General features: G+C 45.6%; 1 protein-coding gene across 1 annotated transcript in view; it reads right to left on the bottom strand.

The window, feature by feature from the left end:
• The window catches only part of LOC134440217 (progesterone receptor-like), a 17,362-nt gene extending 5,987 nt beyond the window's left edge, over positions 1-11,375 (bottom strand). The window contains exons 1-5 of the mRNA XM_063190202.1: positions 10,328-11,375; positions 8,081-8,220; positions 6,716-6,832; positions 5,428-5,712; positions 4,186-4,330 (exon numbers count right to left, since the gene is read on the bottom strand). Coding sequence (XP_063046272.1) covers positions 4,186-4,330; positions 5,428-5,712; positions 6,716-6,832; positions 8,081-8,220; positions 10,328-11,286 — 1,646 coding nt within the window. The 5' untranslated portion in view covers positions 11,287-11,375. The remainder of the gene's footprint in view (positions 1-4,185; positions 4,331-5,427; positions 5,713-6,715; positions 6,833-8,080; positions 8,221-10,327) is intronic.
• Positions 11,376-11,811: the final 436 nt, after the last annotated feature.

The following is an 11,811-nucleotide window of genomic DNA, read 5'->3' as shown; positions in this document are numbered from 1 at the left end:
GTGGGGCTCTAGTGGGGTTATTCCTATCTTTGAGGGGCCTTCCATTCATATTAACCCTAACAATAGCTAAAGAATGCTAAACTGTGCCCAAACAAAAACAATTCCTAACCCTACCCTCTTAGTAAGGAAATGTTTTTACACTTGTTCTTACCAGTAACAAAAACGAGGAACGAGGGCTCCAGCATGTGGGTGTGCTGTAATAGCAGTGGCCTCACAAAGGTAGATTGGTGTAGTACACACACGTGCACACACACACGTGCACACACACACATACACACACGCACGCACGCGCGCACATATAAACGCACGCACGCATGCACGCACGCACGCACGCACTGAAAAGCCGTGGGTAGAACGATCGATGGATTTTCTGTCCTTTTGCTTATCTCCAACAGAGCAGTGCTCGACCAGATAGAAATATTCAGTCACCGGTAAGTGGCTTGGGTGTCAGTCTTGTAGCCCAAGGGTTGCAGAGAGTTCGCTTCTCAACCTGCCAAGTTGGTGGGACTAATTAACCAGTGCTCTCCCCCATCCTCATCTATGACTGAGACTGAGTTACCCTGAGCATCCCACAACACCCCTTTGCACAGGTGAGGCATAAATGCAATATTGATGTGGGCTGTTTCACAATGGGAGTTTCCCAGGTGAGCTTTTGTCAGGGCTGGCCTACACTGACTTACCAAGTGGATGGTATTGGCTGAAGCAGAAGAAGATATCTGCTTATCGTGCAAACAAATTGTCAGTGCAGAAGCTTCAGATGCTTAATACAATACTTCAGTGAAACGATGTGAAAATGGCTGATGCATCAAGCGATTAAATCTCACCTCCCCTGGAAGAGCAGACACTCACTAAAGGCAGCTGGCAATGGCTTGGCTACTGTAGGCTCAGCAATGTCTCTGGATCTCTCTCAGGAGTTGTAAAGGTACATACATCAACATCTTCACCATCGATTGGGAATGCATGCAATTTTCAATATGTGCTAGCCTGGCAAAATCCTGGATGAGGAAACTTAGGGAGCAGAGGAAGAACAAAGGAAGAAGGGAGGAGAGGAAGAGGATCTAATAGGAGTAGTAGAGGAAGAGGAGTGAAAAAGAGAATGGAAAAAAAGCAAGGCAGTGAGACTGAGAGAATAAAGGAGAGGAAATGGAGGTAGAAGAAAGGCTGGGAGAGGTACCAGTAAATGTACGATGTGCTGTGCACATGAGTGTGTGTATGTGAGAGAGAGAGAGAGAGAGAGAGAGAGAGAGAGAGAGAGAGAGAGAGAGAGAGAGAGAGAGAGAGAGAGAGAGAGAGAGAGAGAGAGAGAGAGAGAGAGAGCATCCCAGATAAGAGCACAGCAGAGCAAAGCAGAGCAGAGCAGAAGAGAAGAGAAGATCTTGATAGTACAAAAAATATAATACATTGAGATGCACAAGAGAAATAGACAGTTCAATTGGGAGAAATTGTACAGATTAACCAGAAAAGAAAGGCGGAGGAGTGGGGGAGAGAAAGGTGGGAATAAAGACAAAGAGTTGGACAAAGATCCAGGGTGCAAAAAAAAGCAGACGGAGAGATCAGAATAGTATGCAGGTAGACAAAGTGACTTAGGTCAAAGAGTGACAGAGAGAATATGGGAGAGAAAGAAAAAAGAAAGAGAGAAAGGGAGAGAGAGAAGACAGGCCAGCAGAATGTGGCGCGGGTCATGGCGGAAAAGGGGTGTGTTTGGCGGGGGGTCAGACACAAGGTTGGGGTGGTGTCTCCATTACTGATGCCGAGCGCGGCGCTCAGCTCCCCCCAGACAGCGCTGGCTAATGCTGTATGAAATTTCACTCCGGCATGGGGAGATAACAGCACATTTGTATGCTGTCACATGCACCAGGCTAGGTGAGTCCTCTTTCTCTCTCTCTCTCTCTCTCTCTCTCTCTCTCTCTCTCTCTCTCTCTCTCTCTCTCTCTCTCTCTCTCTCTCTCTCTCTCTCTCTCGCTCCACCTCATACTTCCATCCCACCTCCTCCTCTCCTCCCCATCCAAACCACCTCCACGTCCACACCCGCTCCCAGCGCCAGAGGCTGTCTGATCCGCACGTCGAGTAGGAACAGCTGGGCCGGGAAAACCACAGAGGTACATCAGCGGCACCACTCACACACCTGACCCGGGGCAGAGGAGATGGATATGCATGCTGATGGCGTCCCCCAACCCGCTTGAACGGACGTCAAAGCACTAAAGCACTGGTGCCCTGCACCAGAGGTGTGAACGTGACGTGTGGAAATGGCTGTCTGGGCGTCTGTGTGTGAGAAATGGTGATGTCAGGGCTTGACAACACACCTGACAATAGGCAGATGTGAAATACATCGGCCTGCTGTTGCGCGTGTTGTCAGGGGCATCTCTCAAAAGGGGAAGATTATATATTTTATTAGGCCTACTGACATGACAGGAAAATCCTGATGTGTGGACTGTTGTTTTCTTGCCAGGTACAGTGACTGTGATGAGTGGAGGTGCAAAACGCACACCAGAAAAAGAGGTGCTGGCAACCAGTAAAACACTTGCAGGAGGAGAGAAGTGCCGCGTGCACTTAAAAAACAAGTTTTTAATGTGACAACGTTTCGACCTGTCGGCCTTCACGTGACCTGAGGAAGGTCGACAGGCCGAAATGTTGTCACATTAAAAACTTTTTTATTTAACTCGAGAGTGTGCGGCACTTCTTTAATCCTGCAGGTACAGTGACTGTGCCATGTGTTGGAAAACCGTTTTATTCTTTATGGTTGCCTGATTATCATCGACTTCCAAATCTCGTACAAAGATGTTGGTCTGACCAAGAAGATAATATATAACATTTCCCAAATGGCGTGGTCAACCCGCCTCCCTCAGTTTGTGATTGGTTGAGGCCAGAAAAGGGTGTGCTGAAGTTTAAACCAAACATTTTATTAGTCAGAATAGAACATCTCTACTTAAACCACATCACTGCCTTGAACATGCGTCTACCCAGGGCCGTTGGAGCAGCTCAAAGTTGATTGCTTCCTGAGCAAGTGGGTGGAGTTCCTGGTTTGTCTGGGGGTGTTGATAAAAAAAACGATATTGTATACTCATGAACAGCGTGACGTTTTCCATGTGCGTTACGCCCATTTGTGGGGGAAAACAACCCATGCAAGTCAATTGGTGATGTTGAGGTTTAATAAACGAAAGATACGGACCTGAAGACTAGCGTCGTTCACGCGCAACATGCCGAAAACGTGTTGTGTTGCCGGCTGTTCAAATAATATAGCCAAACAGCCGTGGCTGAAGCATGGAATGTGTTCATTTAGGCTAGCCGATATAGCATGTAAGTCAATGAGACATTCGGTTTGTTTTCACCCATAAAGGGGCGTAACGCAAATTTAAGAGCAAAGTACCCGGATGGCCGTTTATGAGTATTGCTCCTGGCTTGACTAGAAGCAACACTGAAGGTGTTGCGTCACTAGGAGGGCGTGGCCTGGCTAGGTCTATGGAGTTTTATTTGCGATATTTGTTTATCCATTCGTTTGTGTGTTTTAAAGATGTTCAAGTGAGGAACAATCCTTCTCTGCATGAGAACCTTTACTTCCAGTACCCGTCATGTCAAGGTCTGCAAGTCAAGTCCAATAGTGTGGCCAAGTTTCTTCACAGAGGCCTGAGCTGTTATCTACACTACACTCCTCTCTCAAGGATAAAGCAGAGGAGTGAAGCCTTCTTCCACCCCTTTCCTTGTATTGCTGGCCGCTAGGAATGCTGTGGGAGTTCTGTGTGTGTGTTCGTGTGTGTGTGTGTGTGTGTGTGTGTGTGTGTGTGTGTGTGTGTGTGTGTGTGTGTGTGTGTGTGTGTGTGTGTGTGTGTGTGTGTGTGTGTGTCTGTGTGTGTGTGTGTCTATGTGTGTACTCTCGTGTGTACTCTTGTGTGTGCACGTGTGTATGTGTGTGTGTGTGTGTGTGTGTGTGTGTGTGTGTGTGTGTGTGTGTGTGTGTGTGTGTGTGTGTGTGTGTGTGTGTGTGTGTGTGTGTGTGTGTGTGTGTGTGTGTGTGTGTGTGTGTGTGTGCGTGTATGTGTGTGTGTGTGCGTGTATGTATGTGTGTGCACAGTTGTGTGTGCGTGTCTGTGAGTGTGTGTGAGTGTGTGTATACACTCGTATGTGTCTGTGTCTGTGTGTGCATGTTCGTCGTCTGGACTGTCTGTTGTGGAGTGAGACTATGCTTACTCGTTGAATACGAGGTCAGGGGCGAAGAAGAGGTGGGTGGCATTGGCTTCTGTGAAGGACCTCCATCCCAGCCCAAACACCATGATCACCATCCACGAGTACTGGATCGCCATCATCTGGTCGTCCACATGCAGATTACGGAAACCTGAGGAAGCACAGGGTCAACTTGGACTTTAAAACAGTTAAGTGAAATATGAATTTCACATGATGTACTTGTGTATTTTCTCCAGTATAAAAGAGTCTGAAAAGAAAATAATTTTCGTTAGAGCATTTTATTACATTTCCTTTATTTCCCAATGTTTGCATTAACATGTTTAAAATGCACTTTTTTTTGTTGTAAAAAAACGTATTTTTAATCTTTGCACTTAAGTTGAAACACAATGCAACCTTCATTCTATTGTATCTAGTTCATCAACAAATGTACAGTCAAAAAGGCAAAACGAGTGGAAAAACGCAATTGAGTGAATCTGTTAGCAAAAGGAAGACTTCAACAAGACACCAGACTGCAGAACAGTATTTTTGCACGAGGTCATAGTGTGAACAAGCAACACATACGTATCAGCGGCTGGGGGGATGTCCAAGTGTTAAATAGTGTCTATACATAGACACTTCTTGCATAGCAAGTAGATAACGCTAATCATGGGAGTGGAGACTGCATTTAACTGAGATACAAGAAATTTAAACTGTACATTTTTAAATATCTATAACTGTGTTACAATATATGATGTCCCTTCAGATTTGGAGCTTGCTTTCAAACTACAACCAAAGTTACTACAATCAAAGATCTTTATTTGCAATTTGTGCATGAACTAGTAGTCCAGGCACATAGAAACTCTTGTCCTGGGCCTCTGAGTCAATAAATGGAAAATAGAAATACTGTCTGCTCTACTGTGTCTCAGGTTGTACAATGTGCAGTGCGTATGTCTAAGCAGAGAGTTAGCTGGATGTAGTGGGTCTTTAATGATTCTCGCTGCTCTCTTCTGGAGGATATACAGAGAAAGCGAAAGTGAGGTGAAAGCCGACCTGGGAAACACACATAGAAATTGCATTTATGCTTCACCCGTGCAAGGGGCAGCCCCAAGGGAGAAGTGTGGTGGGACCATGGTACCATGCTCAGGGTACCTCAGGAGGATAGGGGAGAGCACTGGTTAAATACAAGTCTGACGCCCTAACCACTTACCCAAGACTGCCCATTAGGTAGGTACAAGGTAGGTACAACTAGCTATAACAGGGTGGCGTTACCTGGTACTCCTTTGGCCCACTTGACCACAGAGACGAGCTGTCGCTCTCCCAGCTGGTTGAGGCTGGTGAGGAGGGCGGTGGCGCTGTCGGGTTGGGCCGCGTCGTGTCCAGCGTGCACCATCAGCGGCTCTATGTGGCCCAGGACGCTGTGCAGTGTCTCCAGGAGGTGGGCCGGCACCATGGCTGGAGCAGCGCTGCCACTGGGGGCCGTCTCGACAGCAGAGGGCCCCGAAGAGTCACTCCTCTCCAGCGGCTTCTGGGAATCGATCACCTTCAGCTTCCGAGCTGTCGGGGTGGGCGTGTGAACAGAGGTAAAACAGAGTGAGCTTAATCTGATTCAACAATATTATGGTAATAATAACTCATGTATTATATATATATATATATATATATATATGCTATCATTGTCTTTCTGCATTCTGCATTAAAAACGCTATCTAAACGTATTGAATGTATATTAATGTTAACCCTATCCAGACTGGGGTCTAAAAGTGCCCGCACCAACTTTGATGTTATATAATTCCTTAACGACTTAAGCTATGACTACGAAACTTTGTGACTTTTCCTAACATTTAGTTGGCTACAGTTAAGTACCGAAAGATTAGGTTTATAATTTTTGCCGTTGCCATGGCAACGGTTTTCTGACAGGTATATCTGACCAAAAATCACTTTACCGTATCTATGACGCCATATATTTTCATATTTTTTTGTTATTTTCAATAGCATCAGACTACTTTGTGAGCATTTAAGTGGTTTGAAGCATAAAATCATTAAAATTCAAGTGCATTACCTACATTTGATGGAAAATACATTATGGCGAGATTTTGGGCATAATAAGATGATGATGTCATAATGACGTCATAATACCAGATAATTACACAAAAATTATGTCATTCATAGATGTCCATTCGTAGATCATCTCCCCCAAGTTTCGTAGTCATACTGTATTCCGTTCATGAGTTATGAGGGGGGGGTCAAAAGAGCCCCCCCCCCAGGCCCAGGAATGCCAAAAAAGCCCAGTCTGAATAGGGTTAACATGCTACGTGGATGAGTGGGCAAAGACAGAACAGATGACATATAATGTGTTATAACAACATTATATAAATTTATACATGATTGCTTCGCCAATGTTAATAAATGTTATGTAACATTGTATCCACATCAAGTAAAAGCAAAAAGGACCAGCTAACAGGCTACTTTTCAGGTGAGGTATACAAGTTCTTTTAATGAAAGATACTAATGTATAACCTTCAGATATCTTCTAGCCCCCAAAGTGTTTCTTGCTTACATCTGAGAGTCATCCCTGACTCGAAGCATCTTTTCAGACGACAAGAAGGGCAGTTCTTCCTCCGCAGTTTGTCTATGGTGCAGTCATTCCTGCTAGCACACAGGAAGTTCTGTTTTCCTATGGGAGGAAAACAAATACCGTCTCTCAGGTCTGTGCCTAAGCAGGTCAACTGCTGTTGTAACTACCACAGTCTACTATTCAGAGGCAGACTTTCCATTAGGAAAACCAAGACAATTGCCTAGGGCCCCGATTCAATCTGTCCTCCATAGGGGCCACAGCTCAGTGGTCACACCCGTTGCGGTAAACACACCAAAAGTAGGCTTTGTCAATTATGCAAAGTAATCGAAGATATGCTGTAGATGAGAGAAAAAAGAACGTAAATAGCACCAAAACACAGAATTTTGTGTCTATATAATGACTTTTGAGGGCCCCATGCTGATGTTTCGCCTTGGGCCCCAAAGTGGCTAGATCCACCCCTGGTTCTACTATAATAATAACCACCATCATCATCATCATCATCATCATTCCCCTGTCGAATACAAGAAATTGAAGCGAGATGTGTCAGTGACACACGGTTTTGTTGACATGTTACCTTTGACGTTAGTTACTCTTGATTTGTGTGTGATTAGAAGGTGTACAGAAAGTACATTTATATTCTTTCTGAAGGCACTTCTTGGTGATAATTGAGAGTGGATGCTTGTAGAACTCACACACTATGCATAATCCTTCAGTTGGAAACTACAAAAATACTGTGAGCAACTTGTATTCTCTTTGTATTATCTTACATGTTTTTGGCCAGGTGGGGAATTGTTAGTCATAACACGTACCCTTGAGATAATAGTAAAAAACAAATGTGTTGTATTTTCGTCTGGACTAAAGCAAGCCATGTGGTCTTAGCCATAATATGGGAGACTAGAGATAAATACGTCCGGATAAAACCAAATAAACAAGAAATAAATATTTTGTCCAGACTAAAGCAAAGGGACCTAATCACCTTCTTCTGGTGTGAATAGGTCCTTAGCCATAATAACCTGTAGCCTGGAGATAGGGAGTGGTGTCATCAACACCAAACAAGCGGCAGCAGGGGCGGATTGAGATGGCCTGGGGCCCCTAGAATACAGGTTACTGTGGGGGCCCCCTCGGAAAGCACATTTTGTAACAAATCTACATAGAAAGAGTAAGGAATTAAGGATAACATGTCTACCAACTGTGCTCAACATAACAGATGAATTTTTCAATATTGCTTCTCCTTGCAATGTTTCACTTTTGGCCAATCCCCCTCCCCCCTGGCAGGTGGGGGCCCCTGGGCTGCAGACATATCTAGTCTGTGAGTTAATCCGGCCCTGACCTGCTGTATTAACTCACCTTCTGCGGCCCGCTTGAAAAACACTTTGCAGCTGCCGCAAGTGAGAGCTCCATAGTGACACCCAGAGGCCACGTCACCACAGATCTGGCAGACCCTCGGGGCCGCCAGCAGAAGACTCATGGGCATCATGTCCTCCAGCCTGGAAAATGTAAACACACACACATGCACATCAGGGATGGAAATAAGCACCCGTCCACCTGCCAATGATGGATGAATTTGGCCTTTGGCGGGTGAAATATGTCAACCCACCAGTCACCTTGACGGTAAAATTATTCTACAGGCGCCCGGGTTTGTAGTATTGATCAGAAAATGATCTTGGCATTACAATGCTTGGAACTGGTAAAAATGGTGGCTGGTAAAAATTGTGAGTGACTGGAAGATTTTAGAATCTACCTGCCACAGTGACTGGTGGGGGAAATGTTAAAGTTCCACCCCTGATGCACATGCACACGCACGTGCGCGCACAGACACACACACACACACAGACACAGACAGACACACCCTGAACAGTGTGACCCATATACTGTGTATGGCCTACATGTTCAACAGCTCTACCACAGAGTGGGTCCAGCCCGTTGGACAACACAGAGGTGATTATAGTGCGATTACAGCAGATTAGGGAGACCTTCCGCCGCCCTCACAGCACCTGGGGTGCAAACACTATCCAAACGGCAACCAAAACAAAACACATCCCGCTGGGGAGAGCAGTAGGATGTCTTAAGTGTTTATGATGTTGCTGTGAGGATGTGCCTCATCCATAATCCATTAATGCATAATCCATAAAGCTCTCTAGTCTCCACAACCTTGTGCCATCGCACATTACAAGCTTATGGCAGAGCTAGCCTACACACATTCACACCCTCTACACCATGGATGAACTGGGATTGAACAACTACAGCCTGGGCATTTTTGCCATAGACCAGCCCTTCGCACAGCCCTCAGCTTTTACTTACTTTACTTACTTACTTACTTTACTTTATTTCTTCAGGACATTGCACATTAATGAACATATACATACATGTACATATATGTAAATATGCCAGATTGTAGCCCAAGGGCTAATTTCCATCTGGTGTCCAAAATAGGCAGGCTAGATGTTTACAAGCAATAGAATTTACTTAGAACTTTTCTACGATACAATGATTAGCTCAGTCCACTGTCTATATTTAAAATGGACCAGGGGGGCACCTATATCTAAAGGGCAGGGCAGATCTCTAAATAAAAACAAACCAAGAAAAACAACGGCATCGGCCCCTGAGGGCTGTCGGCCCACCGGGATAATACCCTCCCTGTATGCCAGATGACCAGTGCAGCTCTGCTTTACGCTCATGCAGGATTGCTTGCCCAGAATGCAAGAACTAGGCTGTTGTAGATGACATGATCCGCTAGGGTAAATTACACTGACAAAACACTCAAAACAAATTGTAGCATTCAACACATTAACTGCAATGTTTTATTTCCACCATACACTACATTATTAATAACAAAAAACACCCATAATTTCGCATAACAACTGTGCTATAAATTGTGCCTACATTTGGTCAACTTGAAGTCCTTGTATGATAAATTTGGGGTCAACCAAGCAGGCATGATCCACTTCTACACTATTGGGCATCCATCGAAAGTGCGCTCCCCTTCTCCATCCTGGCACTGTCATAGGCATACTATATTATGTATGTCTGAAATTAATGCCACCAGCCAGGAGGACGAATAACAGCTTGAAGGTACTAAGTGTACACACTACACAGGTCCTCTATAGGCCTACCCATTGGCTATAGGGCCTACTCAACACATCTCAACGTATAACACTACACTTCTCAGGAAAGTGAAAACACAGCTCTGACACACCTGTCAACCGCACAAGTACATCCATGCAAAACACATTTTGCTTTAGGGATAGTAGGCCTATGCAGCCACAAGCTATTGGCCACCTAAACATGCATGCATGCACCAAGCACATTATGGTTTACTTCATAATTCTGCCTGGTAGCCTATCCATTTTTTTGCACAGCACCTGGACCCTTAATTTCTCTGTAAAAAGGCACTTTGCAATGTACAGTATGTTTGAATGCAATTATTCCCTGCTGTACATTTTGGTCTTTTTGCTAAATGTTGTGTAGGTCTACCATTGTTATGTGACACATATCGACAACAACAAAGCGCATTCCTATCAACAGCATTATCAGATTGTTGAAATGGCTACAAGCATGAACTTGAACTTGACATAGCAGGTTTTTTATTACTACCTGAAGCCGGGGCTGAGGCTGCTCCTTCCGCTCGTCCACTCACATGGCCTGGGTAGAGCGGCAGTGGCTGGGATCCTACCATAAATCCCTCCAGGATAATACGACTCTGGATATTGCCCATTAAACGATAGTGGAGGGCTGCACAGAGAGTAGTCACTGCAATTCCGTAAAAAGAGATCATAAGGAGAGTAATTCATAGATGGAACATGGCAGTGCCTTGAGGGCTGGGCTGCTGTTCTGCCTGCGCCGTCCCAGCAAAGACTTGCCCGAGACGGACAAGGGTATTCCAGGTCAGTTTTAAACGTCCCAGATGTCTGCGCGAAAGCGTTTTTAGGCCATTGATCGACAGCATTCTCCACAGCATTCGGCTGTCTGATGCTCGTCTGCATAATCTCTTCAGATTGAGAAAAGGGGGCGTCTGATTCGTCCAAACTTCGGCAATGCACACTGACGCTGTGGTTCGGGGGTAACCCCCGGCTTCTGTGAAACTCCTTGCTCGATTCTGCATCGGCGGCGTCTTTCAGCTGCAGGTATGACATTCGCAATGGGTGGTCGTCTCTCTTTCTCTGAAAACTTTCGAACCAGCCTGAAGGGGGTCCTGGTCTCCTGCCCTCCACCTGAGTTCGGAAACACGGCGAATGCGCTCTTTTTCCTGCCTCTGGCAACTCCCGTGACGCATGAGCAAATCCGTCCTCACCGGGCGCGCTCTCTCGCCTCGACGGGGGCTGTTCAGCGTCGTAAGTATCCGGCTCCGAATGTAGACCGAGGGAAAGAGAGACTGCGTCGCAGAGTTTGTTGGTGTCCTCGGAGACTTGGGTACGAAGGGAATCACGGGAAGCGCTAGAGCAGGAGCGCGCGCCACCTCCATGCGCAATCTCCACTCCAAGATCGGAAGTGGCAGATTGGTATTTTCTGTCAGACATCCACTCCTGCATAGCGAGGAACGACACTCTGTACATGTTACCAACACATTAGATGCACTACAGAAATTGTTTGGGAGTAATGTACGAGCTGAAGTGGGAGTTCCCTGCGGAGCATTTAGGCAACGACTCAAGGCTGCACAGAACTGACTGGAACCAGACGGTGTCCTTATTTAACCTCCCAACCAATGAATTTACGACAGGTCCTACGTGCTTTGACCTCGTCCTTCACTGACCAGTGTCTGGCGTTGTTCCCGCCCGCTTCTCCGTCTATGAAACACCCCCTGTGGTTTCTATAAATACAGAGTGCGGTGAGGGTTTCATGATGCAGATTAATAATAGAATATCTATCTATCTATCTATCTATCTATCTATCTATCTATCTATCTATCTATCTATCTATCTATCTATCTATCTATATCATTGCAACTAGTGTGTGTGTGTGTGTGTGTGTGTGTGTGTGTGTGTGTGTGTGTGTGTGTGTGTGTGTGTGTGTGTGTGTGTGTGTGTGTGTGTGTGTGTGTGTGTGTGTTTTGTATGCATGTATGTGCAGAAAAGTTGCTT

This window comes from Engraulis encrasicolus, chromosome 23 (assembly GCF_034702125.1).
Source record: "Engraulis encrasicolus isolate BLACKSEA-1 chromosome 23, IST_EnEncr_1.0, whole genome shotgun sequence".
NCBI lineage: Eukaryota > Metazoa > Chordata > Actinopteri > Clupeiformes > Engraulidae > Engraulis > Engraulis encrasicolus.
The sequence above is the reverse complement of the archived record's forward strand: the minus strand, read 5'-3'. Positions and strand labels throughout refer to the sequence as shown.